General features: G+C 42.2%; 1 protein-coding gene across 3 annotated transcripts in view; it reads left to right on the top strand.

Moving 5' to 3' along the window:
- ADCY8 (adenylate cyclase 8) overlaps positions 1 to 19,497 on the top strand; it is a 136,893-nt gene that overhangs the window by 84,327 nt on the left and 33,069 nt on the right. For 2 of the 3 annotated variants that reach the window (XM_081322742.1, XM_081322741.1), the window contains exon 8: positions 15,485 to 15,682. The exons of the other annotated variant lie outside the window; for it this stretch is intronic. In XM_081322742.1, coding sequence (XP_081178868.1) covers positions 15,485 to 15,682 — 198 coding nt within the window. The remainder of the gene's footprint in view (positions 1 to 15,484; positions 15,683 to 19,497) is intronic. 3 annotated transcript variants of the gene reach the window in all.

Genomic DNA, 19,497 nt, shown 5'->3' with positions numbered 1-19,497 from the left:
AGTCAGCCATACCCTTCTGAGATTCAAACCTGGGCCGACTGCGTCTTAAGCAGTTGTTTTAACCCCTAGGCCACAGGCTCTCTCTCTCTCTCTCTCTTTGTTAGCTGAGAAGCAAGGGAGATATGTGTTAAATGTTTCTTAAGCATTCAGACTACACTTGCTTGGTCCCAGACCCGGGACAAATCTTATTTCCTGTTTCAGCCTAGCCCAAGGCCATCTACAGGCAGTAGCCACAACAGTGGCAGCTCATATTTGTGTAAATTTTTTTGGCTTGCTAACAAAGAATAAAGGGAGACCGATATGATCATTTCAAACTTATTTGTTCTCATCAGTCAGCCATAACCCTTCTGAGATTCGAATATATGTACACACACACACACACACACACACACACACACATATATATATATGTTTTCTGAGGTTTTCGCGGGTGTTTATATGTGGATCTTCGGTCATTCGGGTTTCCTCCCGCGTAGAACTAAAGGTGTAGGTGCAACGTTTCGACGGAATCCCATCCGTCATCATCAGGCTGGTGGCTTTAGCTTCCTTCTTCTGGGAGAAGCATGTGGCTGTTTGTTCCTCTTTTTTAAACTGCCAGAGGGGGTGTGTTCTGTGGGTGGAGGTGTGCTCTGATTGGGTGGGGGACCAAGTGTGTTCTGATTGGGTGGGAGTGTGTTTTGAATGGTGGGTGTGTTCTGATTGGGTGGGGGTGTGTTCTGAGTGGATGGGCTGGTCTCAGCTGCCAGCTCCAGACCTGAGCTGGTGAGTTGTGCTGCTTTTGTTCAGCTTCGTGTTTGTGGTGGTGCCATGTTTTTATAGTGGGTGTCAGTTTGCTTATTGTGTGGTTTGGAGGGGTTTAAAGTGGCTGATGTTGCAGCTGTAGTTAGGTTTTTGTTTTGTGGTTGTGCCTCGTTATCATTGTGGGTTCGGATTTGCTTTTTTTTTTTTTTTATTGAAAAGTTTTAAAATACAGTTTTCCCTTAAGAAACCCCCCTTCCCCCTCCCTGCTCCCCCCCTACCTCCCCCCAACCTCCCTCCCTCCCCCCCTCCCTCCACCCCCCCCTCACCCCCCCGACTTCCCAGAGCTAAATACAAGGTATATATATATAAAAAGGCAACCATAAACAACCATATACTAACAACTATAAATTCTAAAATCCATCACTCTCTAGCTTATATAGGATAAGACACACCTTAACAATATTAAATATATATAAAAAAAACTAGAATAAAAAAAAAGAAAAAAAAACGAAAGAAGACTTATTGGAATGCTACATAAAACTTCTTAACCCTATACTTGTTCTGGATAAACTCAATCCATTTTCTCCATTCCATAATATAGCGTTCTTGCGAAAGTTCGGATTTGCTTTTGAATGGTTGTGTGGTGGTGATGTCATGTGATGTTATCATGAGTTTGGGTCTGGTATCATTCTTGGTGGTTGGGACTCGTCTGTCAATCAAGGCGGGTTTCCAAATGGCTGGTAAGCGAGAGGTATCATCTCGTTTGTTAATGCTGTGGGGGCGTTTTTCTATCTCAATGGCTTCACCACCACACAACCATTCAAAAAGCAAATCCGAAGCCGAACAAAAGCACGGATGGGATTCCGTCGAAACGTTGCACCTACACCTTTAGTTCTACGCGGGAGGAAACCCGAATGACCGAAGATCCACATATAAACACCCGCGAAAACCTCAGAAAACAAATATCTTACCTCTACGGGGAGGAAATCCACCAGCTAACTAGGACCTACGAAAAACTCGAAGTACAAAGAGCTTCCATTCTGTGTGACCTCACATTCCTACGCAACTGCCGAAATCAAAATTTAATCCCCACATCCTTCCAATTGAAATTCCACTCCAACTCTGCAGCCATCAAACGCATCCTGATAAGAACTGAACTGGCCCTAATCAGAAATGAACTCCACACAAAAAGATTCCTCCTGGACCGAATCAACAGAGACCTCCTCACACTTCACCTCAAACTCAGCAACAAGATCCACCCCACACTTTGGGACAAATTCAAACAAATCGCTGTCTGGAGAGCTGAAACAGAGACTGCCTACAAAACAGACACACACACCAATAAACTCCGAAGACTAAAGGAACGCCAGAAACAAACCCCTCCTCTCTCACAGCAACACATGAAACAAACTGTGCACAACATCTCAGATAGGATTCTCACCAAAGCCGAAACCAACATCCTGTCTAAAGGATTTAATTTTGCAGTCGCTCCCAAACACATTCCCACGGAAACCATTATATGCGGAGTCGAATCCAGCCTGACCAAAATTAACCCTGATGACGCCAACAAAATCAGACTCGAAGTTACCAACATCCTCTGCACCAGCAAACCACCCAAAAGCAACTTACCCAAAGAGGAACAGACAGAACTACTTAATCTAAAAAATGACACCAGCATAATCATTCTGCCAGCAGACAAAGGCAACGCCACGGTGGTAATGAACTCATCTGACTACCATACCAAATTATCCAACCTACTCCGAGACTCCACATACAAACTCCTCAAGACAGATCCCACCACCTACCTGGAAAAAACCACAAAATCCAAAATAAAAGCCACCCCCATCAGTGAAGAGATCCAGAAAACAATCATTCCCAGAGAAAAATCATCCAGATGTCCTAAGCTCTATGGTCTGCCCAAGATACACAAAGAAGGAACCCCACTCAGACCCATAGTCAGCTCCATAGGCTCACCTCTACAAAATCTAGCCAAATTTCTTGCCAAACAACTACATCCTTACGCAAATTCCATCACCTCACACGTACAAAACTCATTCCAATTCATAGAGATCATAAGTAAACTAAACTTACAGCCCTGTGACCTACTTGTGAGCTTCGATGTCGTATCCCTCTTCACCCAAGTGCCAATCAAAGAAGCCTTGACAGCTATCCGAAATAAATACAACCCCCCAAAACACATCCTAGATCTGACCAACCACTGCCTATCTAACACATACTTCATCTACAATGGACAAAGATACAAACAAATGGAAGAAGCACCCATGGGATCACCCCTTTCACCTGTCATCGCAAACCTCTACATGGAACACTTTGAAACCCTCGCTCTAGAAAAATCCAACCACAAACCCAAACTCTGGCTCAGATACGTAGATGACACCTTCGTAATCTGGCCACATGGCAAAGAAAAACTGGATGACTTCCTCACACACCTCAATAGCCTACACCCCAAAATACAATTTACCATGGAAACAGAAGCTAACAATCAACTTCCCTTCCTTGATGTCTTAGTCTACAAGAAATCCAACGGCTCCCTAGGACACACTATCTACCATAAAAAAACACACACAAACCGCTATCTAAACGCACTCTCACACCACCACCCAGCACAGATCAACTCCGTAGCCAAGACACTCATCTCCAGAACAAAACACCTAGCTGACGAACAACACCTAAAACCCGAACTACACACTCTCACTAATGTACTAACAGCCAATGGATTCCAAAGAAACACGATTACCAACTTAATCCAAAGAGAGACACCCACAAAAACCCAAGACAGAGAACAAGAAAATGGCAAAGCCCTCCTCCCATACTTAAAAGGGACCACAGACAGAATCAGCAAGGTCCTCCAAAAACACAACATCAAAACAGCATTCTACACAGACAGAAAAATATCCACCATCCTAAGAAACCCCAAGGACATAATTGGGTTAGAAAACCAAGGAGTATACGAAATCCCATGCACCACCTGCCCCACCACATACATCGGACAGACCAACAGAAGAATAAGTGCACGCATTGAAGAGCACAAAAACTCACTCAGAAAGGGAGAACAAACTTCATCCCTGGTCCAACACTTTGAAGCCACGGGACATGAAATTGATTTTAAAAAAACCAAAACTATCGCCAAAATTGAACATTTTAACAACAGAATAATCAGAGAAGCCATTGAGATAGAAAAACGCCCCCACAGCATTAACAAACGAGATGATACCTCTCGCTTACCAGCCATTTGGAAACCCGCCTTGATTGACAGACGAGTCCCAACCACCAAGAATGATACCAGACCCAAACTCATGATAACATCACATGACATCACCACCACACAACCATTCAAAAGCAAATCTGAACCCACAATGATAACGAGGCACAACCACAAAACAAAAACCTAACTACAGCTGCAACATCAGCCACTTTAAACCCCTCCAAATCACACAATAAGCAAACTGACACCCACTATAAAAACATGGCACCACCACAAACACGAAGCCGAACAAAAGCAGCACAACTCACCAGCTCAGGTCTGGAGCTGGCAGCTGAGACCAGCCCATCCACTCAGAACACACCCCCACCCAATCAGAACACACCCACCATTCAAAACACACTCCCACCCAATCAGAACACACTTGGTCCCCCACCCAATCAGAGCACACCTCCACCCACAGAACACACCCCCTCTGGCAGTTTAAAAAAGAGGAACAAACAGCCACATGCTTCTCCCAGAAGAAGGAAGCTAAAGCCACCAGCCTGATGATGACGGATGGGATTCCGTCGAAACGTTGCACCTACACCTTTAGTTCTACGCGGGAGGAAACCCGAATGACCGAAGATCCATATATATATATATATATATATATATATATATATATATATATATATATATATATATATATATATATATATACACACACACACACACACACACACACACACACACACACACACATACATATATGTGTGTGCGTGTGTGTCTGTCTCTGTGTGTGTGTGTGTGTGTGTGTGTAGGTCTTGGCATATTCCGGTCTTTTCCCATGTAAAATTGAGAGTGTCTTGGCGACGTTTCGATGAGGTCCCACTCATCATCTTCAGGCTGCTGTCTTCGGCTTCGTGCTTGTGTGAGCAAAGTGTGATCGGAGCTGCCGTCTTTCTATAAATATTGGCAGGGGTGTGTGGGGTGCTGGCTTTGTTGCTGTAAGCGGGTTGGTTGGCTGTGTTGTTACATCTTGATTGGTTGCCTTCCCTGTCCAAGGATCCTGTTCCTTTGAACAAAAGTACCCTTTACTTCTTTTCCCTGCCAGCTGAGACAATCCCAGGACTTATGTATATGCTATGACTTTCAGCAGCATGGCCCCTTCCCATAAGGATTGCTTTTATTTTAAAAGGGATCCCCAGGGAATTGGAATTTGGAATGCAGCCATCTACAGCTGTTAGAAGGCTGGTGCAACTCAAGGTGACAGAGGGTGGGAATTCCTAGCTTAAAAATCAGTTAGCAGATTTCATATCTGTTCTGAGGTTGTTTGGTACAAAGTCAGTGGTAGTGTCAGGAGCGAATGTTCAAGTCCATACGTGAAGACCCAATTAAACTGATTTACTGGTAGTTATGCTTATGCACAGGAATCTTCTCAACTAGCAGTTAGCACCTGCTTGGAGTTTGGTAAGAGTCCATGAAATTCAAGGAAGGCTGGACATGCCTCATTTGTGCCTACATAGAGATTCTGAGCTGGTCCCTCTTTTAACTCCATCCCCAGGTTCTGCCACTCCTCCTCCTGGTAGAACCATTTCTCCAGAATACCTTATGTCATCATACTAAATATCCTATCCCACCCCAGGGGCTAAAGATGTCAGATTCTGAAGATTAATTTGCAGAAGAGGCAGAGTTTGGGGAACACTACAAGGACAGGGAACTGTATTGCTATGTGGGAATGGCCTTGGGAGACAAGGGTAAGAGCCATTGTCAAGAGAACCATCAGGTAAGAGGCAGCGGTGCCCACAGAAGGGAAGTGGATATGGCAAACATTTCACAAAAGACCCTCCCTAATTCCTCAGCCTGTAGAGATGATGGAGAGAAATGTACGTTCAAACTTGCAAGATTTTATTAATCCTATAATAATCCTATAACAATAAAGTAAGATTAGTTCATCTGGGCACGCTTCCTGTCTGGATTACCTTATAAAGCTAACATCAAGTTTGCAAGACAGGAGATCTGTTCCTCCCCTATTATCTTTACAGTCCCAGAAAGTAAAGAGGGTCCCTCTTTAGAGATTGGACAACCATTTGTTTCAAATGGTTTAGGGTTTCCCGCCTGAGCAGAAGGTTGGACTAAAAGACCTCCAAGGTTCCTTCCAATTCTGTATTTCTGTTATTCTGTCCCTTGTGAGATATTTGCCATGGCCACATTCCTTCTGCAGGCTGCGTTGCTGTTTATGTTACCTTTACCCTGGCTGTGAGTCTTCCTCCTGTCTCCCAAGTTCCTGCTGTCTCTTAAGGCAGGGGTCCCCAATCCCTGGTCCATGGACTAGTACCAGGCCACGGCATGCCAGGAGCCCGTCTGCACAAACAAGCAAAGCCCCATCCACGAGATGCAGGCGGCACACAAAACCACGCACCCTCCGGTCCGCGGAAAAACCTCTCTCCACAGAGCCGGTCCCTGGTGCCCAAAACGTTGAGGACCTCTGTCCTAAGGTTCCATGTACAATTACAGGAACAAAGTCAGGATACAAGTCACAGTAAAAAGAGCACACCTTTTTCCTGCAAGGTTGAAAAAATACACTTCGTAGACATACGTGGGTATGTAGCTGAAAGCAGGAAGATGTTTAGCAATTCCAATAAAATACCTTGCATGAAAGACTCACTCCCTGCTCGAATGTGATGTTCATATAGGGTTCATTGTTATTCATTATTCTGCTTTAAAGGTCCACGCTTGTGTCCTTTACGATGCATAAACTCCTGTGGGTGACCTGCTGGTACTGTAGTGTGACAAATTTGATTGAAATTAGGGTTAACGGTTAGGACGCTGTAAAAATAGTGGTAATCGTTTGTCCCTGTAATTGTTCAAGGACTTCTCTTTACAGCAGGTTGAATATGCATAGGTGATACGTGAAATCTATAGGGTGTGCGCAAATATGCTGAGGTGCACAGTCTTCTTCATGGCTAGGAAACATGACTTTTTATTTATTTATTTATTTATTTATTTATTTATTTATTTATTTATTTATTTATTTATTATTTATTTTTGGGACTTAAGGGCAGCTTAAGGACTCAGGGCGGCTAACAACAATAAAAATACAATAATACAAAAGTTAAAAAAGAATTAAACTAGCAGCCCCAATAATAAGTTAAAAACATTTTAAAAATCCCTGTCAGTCCAGGTCAGCCTGATGGAAAAGAAATGTTTTAAGGCCGCGGCGAAAGGACCGGAGATCCGGGGCCATCCGGAGCTCAAGGGGAAGTTGGTTCCACAGGGCCGGCGCTCCCACAGAGAAGGCCCTCCCCCTGGGGGTCACCAGCCGACATTGTCTAGCCGACGGCACCATGAGGAGGCCCTCCCTGTGTGAGCGCACCGGGCGATGGGAGGTCATTCCCGGCAGTAGATGGTCCTGGTTGGGAGTTAAAAAATAATAATCACAGAACTATGGATCACAGTGAAATGTGTTTCCAAGGAAGAACTGCAGTGGAAGAACAACACTGAAATGGTGTCATTTTAGGGCCAGGGTTATTGTTGTTCCTGCAGTTCAAATGTCAGATCTCATCCTTTATCACTGTTCTTTAGGGAGATTCTCAGTCATCCAGGTCATGGCTGTCCCAAAGGTGCTTTTTTCAAGAGGCAACTGGACTTCCTTTGTTTTTCCTTGAAGACGTTTCGTTTCTCGTAGAAGAAGCTTCTTTGGTTCTGAACATGGATGAGAAGCAAAACGTCTTCCAGGAAAAACAAAGGAAGTCCAGTTGCCTCTTGAAAAAAAAGCACCTTTAGGATTTATCACTGTTGGTCATGCTGGCTAAAGGTGATGTGGGTTGAAGTCCTACAACTTGGAAGGCCGTGGGTTTTGAAACCTTCATTTTGAATGGAGTTAGTTCAAGCTAGTGTTTCTCTACCTTGGACACTTGGAAAGTATTACAGAGGGTAGTGAGCACAGCACAAGACATTGTGGGCTGTTCCCTGACACCACTGGATGACATCACCAGGGCTCGTTGCCTTGGAAGAGTGAGGAAGATTCTCAGGGATGACTCACACCCTGGATGGTATCTCTTTACTCTCCTACCATCCGGTAGGAGATATAGGAATATAGCCAGCCGTACCAACAGGCTGAAAAATAGCTTTTATCCGTGGGCTGTTAGGCTTTTAAATGGGACATAATCTTATGCAGAATTGACTTGGGAGGCCGGTGTGTGGTGTAGTTGGTTCACATAGTGTGGTGGGATGGAGGGTTTGTTGTCACTGTGTGTTGGGGGGAGAGAGCACAGGGGGAGGCTCAGCTAATCTCAATGTACACATGTTGTACTTTGACAATAAAGGTTTATTATTAAGCTGTATGGACTTCAACTCCCAGAATTCCCCAGCCAGTGTGTTGGCTAAGGAATTCAGAGAGTTGAAATCCATACAGCTTAAAAGATGCTAAGGTTGAGAAATACCTGTTAAGGTTTATGTTGGGAGATGATTATAATGATGAGCGATAAAGAGAAAGGAGAGAAAGGTGGATGAGAAGATAGTTTCATGATGGAGACATTTCCCAAGTATTCATTCTCTGCATCCAATAAGAAACAGGGAAAGAGGCTCCACCCCACCCCCGCCCCACCTTCTCTCATCTCTGGCCAGGCTACTCAGTTTTGTGGATTTGTTTACAAGCCTGAGATAGGAAGTGACTTCCCCCACTTCTAACACCAGGGCTTGAGGTCTCTCAAGCGAAACTACCACACAAGGGAATTTGTGGCAAAATAAATATTTATTGTGTTTCTCCATTTAACTTACTGGTAGAATTGTTGATGGAATTTATTGCCCTGTGATGTGTTGATGGTCATTAGATTAATGAGTCAAAAGAGTAGCTTTGAGGGGTCACGGATGCTCTCTGAGCTTGGTTGTTTTCTTGCAGAAGTTTTATTACGCCAAGTAGATAACATCATCAGTAGTAGGAGACACTCTTATGTAGCTCGGCAATAAAATATCTGCAAGAAAACAACCAAGCTCAGGAAGCACCAAGGACCCCTCAACTCAACCCTGAGCTACAACTATTCCCTTTAAGAGTAGCTCTATCAGTAGCTTTAGCTAGGATGACAAATAGCTTCTCCATATTCAAAGACACTCTTCCTTGAATGACAGCTGCTGGAGGACAGACAATTAAGGAAAGCTTTTCAACCTGTTGATAGACTTCCAAAGGACTATTTGTGAAAATGGGATGCTGTCAAATACTTCAGCTTCCCCAGCAGTACTTTACTGACACGGTGGTTAAGGTCAAGATGCATTTGAAATCTGCCTCTCTGGGTAGCCGTATTACTTTCGTAGAGTCAGAATTGGTGAAAGTAAAAAATAGTTTAAGGTGGGATGCGTTCGCACGTTTACTTGTAAGCAGGACCGGCTGACACTTGAGAAGCAGATCTGGAAAAGTTTAAGCCGCAAAGTATGGAAGATGGTAGCAGAACAGAACCATCTCCTCTCCTTAAGAAATATCCTATTCAGCCTATCTTCCAACAGACATCACCACATGGAACAAGTAATATCGGCATTTTTGCAGCATCCTGCTTTCGGAAGATAGATACTAATCAGTTTGAGAAGGAAATATTTGCCTCTTTCCTTCAAGTCACCCTTGGGTAGCTGTTATGCCCTGCTGTTTAAACATTTTGAGGAACTAAATCATGCTGCATGGATTTATGTATTTATTTATTTATTTGAAATCTTAACTGGGTCAGACCTTGGTGCTCTCTGAGCTTGGTTGCTTTCTTTTGGATGTTTCATTACCCAGCTAGGTAACATCATCAGACTGCAAGAAAATAACCAAGCTCAGAGAGCACAAAGTACTCCATAGTTCAACCCTGAGCTAAGTATGGAAGATGGTAGCAGAACAGAACCATCTCCTCTCCTTAAGAAATATCCTATTCAGCCTATCTTCCAACAGACATCACCACATGGAACAAGTAATATCGGCATTTTTGCAGCATCCTGCTTTCGGAAGATAGATACTAATCAGTTTGAGAAGGAAATATTTGCCTCTTTCCTTCAAGTCACCCTTGGGTAGCTGTTATGCCCTGCTGTTTAAACATTTTGAGGAACTAAATCATGCTGCATGGATTTATGTATTTATTTATTTATTTGAAATCTTAACTGGGTCAGACCTTGGTGCTCTCTGAGCTTGGTTGCTTTCTTTTGGATGTTTCATTACCCAGCTAGGTAACATCATCAGACTGCAAGAAAATAACCAAGCTCAGAGAGCACAAAGTACTCCATAGTTCAACCCTGAGCTAAGTATGGAAGATGGTAGCAGAACAGAACCATCTCCTCTCCTTAAGAAATATCCTATTCAGCCTATCTTCCAACAGACATCACCACATGGAACAAGTAATATCGGCATTTTTGCAGCATCCTGCTTTCGGAAGATAGATACTAATCAGTTTGAGAAGGAAATATTTGCCTCTTTCCTTCAAGTCACCCTTGGGTAGCTGTTATGCCCTGCTGTTTAAACATTTTGAGGAACTAAATCATGCTGCATGGATTTATGTATTTATTTATTTATTTGAAATCTTAACTGGGTCAGACCTTGGTGCTCTCTGAGCTTGGTTGCTTTCTTTTGGATGTTTCATTACCCAGCTAGGTAACATCATCAGACTGCAAGAAAATAACCAAGCTCAGAGAGCACAAAGTACTCCATAGTTCAACCCTGAGCTACCGATATTCTTTTCTTTCTCATTTTATAAGGTTTATAATGCGGTTGTATGTATTTTTATCAACATCTCTCCTCTCTCCTGCTCCCCCTCCCTTCTTAATTTACTTATTTGCCATTAAAACAAGAAGTCATTTACACTCAGAAAAGCATATGGAAATAAACCCTAGCCAGAAGCTTGGCTTAAAAAGCAGCACATTTGTAATAATTGTGTAGAATGGGGAATTTCAGCAGGCGTGACTGTGCATAATCAGCAGAGATGTGCAAATCAGCCCACATCTAGTCTGAAGCATTTATTTGCTTAACAGAACAGAAAAATAGAGTTGGAAGAGACCGTGGAGGTCTTCTAGTCCAACCCCCTGCTCAAGCAGGAGACCCTACACTAGGGGTCTTCAAACTTGAACCTTTTATGAATTGTGGACTTCAACTCCCAGAATTTCTCAGCCAGACATGCTGGCTGAGGAATTCTGGGAGTTGAAGTCCACAAGTCATAAAAGGGCCAAGTTTGAAGACCCCTGCCCTACACCATTCCAGACAAATGATTGTCCAATCTCTTTTTTGAAAGCCTCCAGTGATAGAGCACTTACAAGTTGAGAAGGCAAGTCATGCCACTGGTTAATTGTTCTCAGTATTTGGAAGTTTCTCCTCAGTTCTAAGTTGCTTCTCTCCTTGATTAATTTCCATCCATTGCTTCTTGTCTTGCTTTCTGGTGCTTTGAAAAAACAAGATGATTCAATTCAACACTTCAAACCTATGCAGAAAATTGGTCTGATTTGGACATCCCAAGTCAAACCCATCAAATTGGGTGGATTTGATTTTAAATTCTGAATATGTTTCGTATATTTATATGTAAAAAAATAGTGCCATAGATAGGCAGCCCAGCATCTTTGATTCCATCCAAAAGGCATCCCATTTAATTTGATGATACAATTCAACTTTCCAATTCAATTTGATTTAGAGATTGGACTGAACTGCTTTCAAATTAAACTCTCTCATAAGTTTCCATCTGTAAAACAAACAAACCAGCAAACCAACACATTTTTGGAATGTAAATGTTACAAAAATGCAGGAGCTATGACTATTTTTATAACAATCATCTTCCCTGGCTCTGTCTTTCTGTCTGTCTCTGTCTATCTGCCTTCCTGTCTGCCGATCTGTCTGTCTGCCTGTCCATCCTTCCGTCCATCCACTATCTATCTATCTATCTATCTATCTATCTATCTATCTATCTATCTATCTATCTATCTATCTATCTATCTATCTATCTATCTATCTATCTAATCTCCTATCATAATCTAGCATTTATCATCTTTCTATCATATCTATCTATCTATCTATCTATCTATCTATCTATCTATCTATCTATCTATCTATCTATCTATCTATCTATCTCTATCTCCTATCATAATCTAGCATTTATCATCTATCTTCTATCATGTCTGTCTGTCTGTCTATCTCTCTCTCTCTATATCTATCTATCTATCTATCTATCTATCTATCTATCTATCTATCTATCTATCTATCCATCTATCTATCTCTATCTCCTATCATAATCTAGCATTTATCATCTATCTTCTATCATCCGTCTGTCTGTCTCTCTCTCTCTCTCCTATCATAATCTAGCATTTATCATCTTCTGTATCTTCTATCATCTATGTCATCTGTCTATCTGTCTATCTATCTATCTATCTATCTATCTTCTGTCTGTCTGTCTATCTATCTATCTATCTATCTATCTATCTTCTATCTTCTATCTATCTATCTATCTATCTATCTATCTATCTATCTATCTATCTATCTTATCTCCTATCATAATCTAGCATTTATCATTATCTTATATCTATCTATCTATCTATCTATCTATCTATCTATCTATCTATCTATCTATCTATATCTCCTATCATAATCTAGCATTTATCATCTATTTTCTATCATCTGTCTGTCTGTGTCTGTCTGTCTCTCTCTCTATCTATCTCTTCTACCATAATCTAGCATTTATCATCTACTGTATCTTCTATCATCTATGTCATCTATATCTGTCTATCTATCTGTCTATCTATCTATCTATCTATCTATCTATCTATCTATCTATCTATCTATCTATCTATCTATCTATCTGTATCATCTGTCATCTATATCTATCAGCTATCTATCTATCTATCCATCAATCTATCATCTATCTATCTGTCTATCCATCCATCCATCCATCCATCCATCCATCCATCCATCCATCCATCCATCCATCCATCCATCCATCCATCCATCCATCTATCTATCTATCTATCTATCTATCTATCTATCTATCTATCTATCTATCTATCTATCTATCTATCTATCTATCTATCTATCTATCTATCTATCTATCTGTATCTATCATCTGTCATCTATATCTATCAGCTATCTATCTATCTATCTATCTATCTATCTATCTATCTATCTATCTATCTATCTATCTATCTATCTAACCATGTTCTATATAATTTATTGTATATGCTTCCCATCTCACTCTGCAAAGTGAGTAACTCTGGTTATTCTCATAAGAACATGGAGAAGCTGCCAGGTCATAGCACCCCCAGTTACACAAATAATCAGGAAGCAAAAGGTAGAAATCTTGCCTAAACATTGCACAAGGGTTAAAAACATGATCCTAGCTGATACTGCTTGCTTTCCAGTGCACTGCCATAGCACACATATGAGTGCTTCCACAGTGTGGACACACGCCTACACATTCACAGAAGGTTCCTGCATACTGTAGATCTTTGTGCACTGAAGTGTGAAGGTCTTGATGAAGGTTCATGGTGCATTCAGTAGAAGGTCTTGAGAAATTTCCACACGTCAGGAACTTCAGGAAGGTGCCTTGATACAGAATTTTTGTAAGCACATTCCCTTGATCATGCTTCTACAGGTAGTCCTCAACTCATAACCATTCCTTTGGTAACTGTTCAAAGTTACAACGGCACTGAGAAAAAGTGACTTGTTTTCACCCTTATGGCCGTTGCAGTATTCCCTGTGGTCATGTGATCAAAATTCCGGCTCTTGGCAATTGGCATGTATTTATGACAGTTGCACTGTCTCAGGTTCATGCAATCACCATTTGTAACCTACCCAGTTGGTTTCTAACAAGCAAAGTCAATGGGAGAAGCCAGATTTGCTTAATGACCACAGGATTCACTTAAAAACTGCAGTGATTCACTTAACAGCATAAGGTCATAAAATGGGGCAGAACTCACTTAAGAGCTGCCTGGCTTAGCAATGGAAATGCTGGGTAATCAGAAGTTGAGGACTGCCTGTAATCTTTCTAGGGTTCTGTGCAAGCAAGCTAGGTAGCTAGCTAGCTATCATTTGTTTGTTTGTTCGTTCATTCGTTCGTTCATTCATTCATTCATTCATTCATTCATTCATTCATTCATTCATTCATTATTTCATTTAGAAACCACCCATCTCACTCACAGAGTGACTGACTGCCCAAGGATCTTAGAGATGCACTAGGTCCAAGGTTTGTTCCCACCAGGACACACTTCTGGTGGATGCTCGCAAGAGAGGGCAAGAACGGTCAGCATTGACCGGATGAGTAGATTATCTAAAATGTTTCAAAGAAGCCCATAATTCACAGCCTTGGAAAGAACTGGCTTGATGTGCAATGAAAGTATGCTCAGACCTATGTCTGATCAAAGTCAAAGGGTGTGGTTGTCTCTGTCTTGTTTCAAGGGGCTGTTGAGGCACAGAATCTGCTTAGGATGGGTTCTTCTTACTGGGGCAAACTACTGCATAGAAACAAGAAGCAAACTTCACACTCACAGCACTGATGATGTTACCTAGTCAAGTAATGAAATGTCTGCAAACAAACCACAAAGCTCAGAGAGCACCAGAGTTCTAATCGTGTCCAGTGCAGGACACAACTGTCGGCAGATGTGTCAGCACAAATCCCTCCAAATCCCTGAGCACAGATCTGGGGTGCTGTACCCAGTTCTAATATGGAAATAATCCTTGTCTTCCTGGGATCATGTTCCTCATACTCCTTTATAATTGGATAAGAAATAGCCTGTGTGAGGTCTCCTGTTTCGAACAACATTTCAGTGAATTTCATAGGTTGCCCACCTGGGTCTAGGACAACTCGCCCTAGCCAACTCACTGTGAGCAACTCATCACAGGACAACTCGACACCGCCGACTTGCTGCGGGACAACTTGCCATGACCAAGTCACTGTGGGCCAGCCAACTCGCTGCAGGACAAGAATTAGACTAATATCGAAGGAACGGTGGGATACAATCCTTCAAGGAAGGATGCAAAAGGAGGAACAAAGGATAATGTGAATGACGAAAATTAAAATGATTTTTTAAATTATTTTAAATAATTAAATAGAATCATTGTCCTGCGGTGAGTTGCCATGGTGAGTTGGCCGTGGCGAGTTGTCCCATTCCATACCCAACTTCATTCTCTCTTTTAAAGCGATGTATGGCAAGATGAATGTTAAGCAGACAAACCAGAAGGCTTAAAGCCTCTTGAGAGTTTGCTTGTTCTTCTTGAATGCCCTTTGCTAGCTGAGCCTCTTCCTCTTCCTCTTCCTCCTCCTCCTCCTCCTCCTCTTCCTCTTCCTCTTCCTCCTCCTCCTCCTCCTCCTCCTCCTCCTCCTCCTCCTCCTCTTCCTCCTCCTCCTCCTCCTCCTCCTCCTCCTCCTCCTCCTCCTTCTAAAATGTTCAGATGGCTGGATGAATGAATTGCATGGAATGCTGTTTTAACAGTTTGCAATGCAACATGATCATTGGGGAAAAAAAAGAACAGAACATTTTGCATTTTTTTTAACCCACAAGGGGACTAGCCGGTTTATTCTTTTTGCATGTGCTTTCCCCTAGACTCTGGCTGCCCTAACAAGAAATTCAATAAATCTGCTTCCAAACCATCTTGCACAAGCTTTGCATGTCCAGTCTGGGCCTGAGGAAATTAACAAGAGAATAGAACACACCATCGACTTGCGGAGTGGCGATAAGTTGCGAAGAGAGCATATCAAGCCTTTTTCCCTGATGTTTAAAGACTCTGGCCTGGAACATAAGGTAGCTGGGTCTTGATAGATTGACTTTTGCCAACTCAGATTGACGTGCAGTGACTGTTGATTAGCAAAAACAAAATGGCAGTGGGTTTCGCTTCTCAATCTCCCTTTTCCTTTCTTCCCAAATAATCTCTCCAAGATGGAGCTATTAAGATTCCTTCGGACATCTCAGGATTTGGAGTCCATGGACAGCTCCTGAAAGCTTAATGAAAGCTGAAAGCTCCCACCACAAGTTGCCCCCAGTTGTCTTGGATGGGATCAGAGAAGGGAAACTGGAATATGTGGAGGGTGTGGTGGTCATCGTCTTTAATAAATTATAGTTTCATTAAATCAAATGTAGGGTTTCCCTTCTTCTCCCCAGGGACAACTGTCTTCCTTTGTCATCTGCAGGTGACATCCAGAGACTAAATGTGGCTCTGGGAAAAGTTGTACATGCTTAGCTAGGTCAGATAAGAACTTAAGAGATGCCTTTGCACAACAGTCTACACTGTTGAGATAGATGGAGGTGGAGATGGGAGGTGGAGGTGGAGGTGGAGATAGAAGTGGAGTTGGAGTTGGAAATGGAAGTGGAGGTGGAGGTGGAAGTGGAGGTGGAGGTGGAGGTAGAGACAGAAAGAGTAAGAGAGAGTCAGAGAGAGAGAAATGAAGAGAGATAAAGTTGGTGATAGACCTATTATGCAACATTGTAACATATTTGGTTACTTATAGTTTATGGTGTGAACCCCCAAAATGGTATACAGGTAATCTTTGACTTACAACCATTCATCTAGTGACTGTATGACATTCCAACTGCACTGAAAAAAGTGACTTACAACTGGCCCTCGCACTTACAACTGTTGCAGCATTCCCATAGTCATGTGATCAGAATCCGGCTGCTTGGAAACTGGTGTGTATTTACAACAGTTGCCTCATCCCAGGGTCATGTGATTGCCATTTTCAACCTTCTCAGCCATCTTCTGGCAAGCAACAATCAACGGGCGAAGCTAGATTTGCTTAACTACTACATGAGTCACTTGAAAACTGAAGTGATTCGCTTAACAACTATGGGGGGAAAGGTGGTAACATTGGGTGCAACTCACTTGTTATTGTAGAATAAGGAGCCCAGAAGAGAGACCATGGGTAAGTGAAAAAGAGGGAGCTTCAGGGAAGTAACGGTACCCAAGATGAGACCATATAAACATCTGACATACTACGTTGTTCTTGTTTCTCCTTGCCCTTATTACAGTTTCTGTCATTTCATTTGGCTACCAATCACACGTACAAGTTTATGGTTTCCACATTTCTTCTTTACTTCTTGGTCTCATTTGAGGAGCTTCCCTGAAGCTCCCTTCTTTTCAATTAGCCAAGGTCTCTCCCTGGGCTTCAAAATAACAGAAATAAACAGAGTTGGAGGGGACCTTGGAGGTCTTCTAGTTCAACCCCCTGCTCGAGCAGGACAGCCTACCATCCTGGACAAATGGTTGTCCAATCGTGTCCTAAAACCCTCCAGTGATGGTGCATCCACAACTTCTGAAGGCAACACATTCCACCGATTAATTGTTCCTACTGTCGAGAAATTTCTTCTTAGTTTTAGCTTGGATCTCACTTCGATAAGTTTCCATCCCTTTTTCTACAATTTCCCTCCTTATGAGTTCAGACAACTTGAATGACAAAGTATTGGTTGGTTTGTAAATAAGACACCGAAGGATAAAATGAACAGGAAATTTTGGTTGGGTGTGCATTGCGTGCTAGATTAGACTAAGGAGATATGAAGTTGTAATGTAATTTATTTTGTGGGGCAGAGCCTGTGCTATGATGCATGTTTTGTTGACTAGGCCGTGAGGTTTAGCAAGTTTTGTAAACCTAACCACAAAGTGATGGATAAGAGAACAGCAGAGAGGTTAACAGTTATATAGAGCTTATAAAGGTAAAGGTTCCCCCGCACACGTGTGCTAGTCGTTTCCAATTCTAGAGGCCGGTGCTCCTCTCCGTTTTAAAGCCAAAGAGCCAGCGCTTGTCCGAGGACGTCTCCGTGGTCATTTGGCCGGCATGACTAGACGCCAAAGGCGCACGGAACACTGTTACCTTCCCACCATAGTGGTCCCTATTTTTCTACTTGCATTTTTACATGCTTTCGAACTGCTAGGTTGGCAGAAGCTGAGACAAGTAACAGGCGCTCACTCTGCTACGTGGCACTCGGGATTCGACCCGCCAAACTGCCGACCATGATTGACAAGCTCAGCGTCCTAACCCACTGAGCCACCGCGTCCCTTATATAACTATATAAATTATATAGAGGGAGTATGAATAGTAAGAAACCAGCAGCCCAAAGCTATGGGGTGAAACACTTCTTATATCTTTAAAATGGAATGAGTCACCTGGAGCTCAGAGTCATAGTACCGCCCCCTGCCCCCCCAGTAGTGATTCTGTGACCCTCAGCACCTAAGAATATGCTGCTAAAATGCAGTGCTGAGTGGGCACTAACTTGGTACTAGATTCGAGTCAGTGGAATTCAAGAGGGTTGGACCATTTGTGGCAACATATGGATTCTAAGCTTATCATATACTTAACTCCACCCCCAGGTCTGCCTGCTCCTCTCCTACACATACAAGTATATTGCATGCACATGCACAAGAATAAAAATGGATTAAGTGTCAGTAAGTTGGCATCAAACCCTTAATGACTCCATGAGTAGACATTCTCCAGGATGATCTGTCCCGAGAAGATGAAATTAGAAGATTTAATGAAGCCCTGAAACATTAGATTTTACTCTTCCTATAAATGCAGGAGAAGGCTGTTTTTCCATCTTCTAAGTGTGTGTGTCTGACTTCCTTCTCCAGAATGATCCCAATGATTGTCCAGTTTTCAGTTCTAATTATATTACATTCAGCTCTGAGTGGTCCATTTTCTATTACTTTTTTTTCTTTTTACCAAAAATAAGGATGAAAATGTGAGGAGGTTTCTTCTTTCTGATTCTGTGGACACCAATAGAACAGTGCCCTTAAATAACTTAACTATTGTACAAATTAATTATACTCCTGGTGGCTGACTTTATCTGATGTGTGGTTAAAATCTCTGAGACCTTAAATCCACTTAGATCAGCAGAAGTATTCCATTAAAAGGTCTTTATTGGAATATATTACTTTCTGACACAATTACAACATTTTTTATTAATGATACAGATTTTTTTAAGGGTCTGTGTCATGGTTCCGACAGATGAAACTCTTCAAAGAACTTTGAAGCATTGTTTACCTTAAAGAATGTTCATCTGAGTAGCATAGCATTAGCACTAACATAGTTGAAGCCAAACACTAAGTTCCCCTCCCCTGAGCACATAGTATCAAAGCACAATACCCTCCTCCAATTAACAGTCATAAATAACATTCTCCAATTAGTTGGAAATGCGGGCTTCCCCTCCAGTTCTCCAGCCCACCAATTCTTATCATCTCTTATTTCAATAACCTTGGTTCTCACACTAGTTTCAGTATTGTTATGTCTAGCTAAACTCTCATGCCCATTCCTCCCCCCCCACCAGAATCATCTAACTCTAATTCTAAAAGTAAAACATAAGAAGAAAATCGTTGCATCTCCATCTGTTGTCAAAGCAAAAACATCTGATGTTAGCAGCGTTGGCAGTCTGTATCCTTGAGAGATATGATCACTGACCATCTCTCTCTTAAGGCAGAGGAAAAAGGGACAGATGTTCTTTGAGTGCCCCTCCTTAGGTGACCAGACATGAGTTGAGCTCAAGAAAGAGGTTAGAACTTGCCTAAAAAAACTGAGTTCTGTTTCTCCTGAGAAGAAAACACTTGGCTTGGTGTTTCTTAGATGATTTCTTTT

Source organism: Vipera berus, assembly GCF_964194415.1.
Source record: "Vipera berus genome assembly, chromosome: 3".
Classification (NCBI taxonomy): domain Eukaryota; kingdom Metazoa; phylum Chordata; class Lepidosauria; order Squamata; family Viperidae; genus Vipera; species Vipera berus.
Note: the sequence above shows the minus strand (reverse complement) of the source record. Positions and strands in the feature narration are given on the sequence as shown.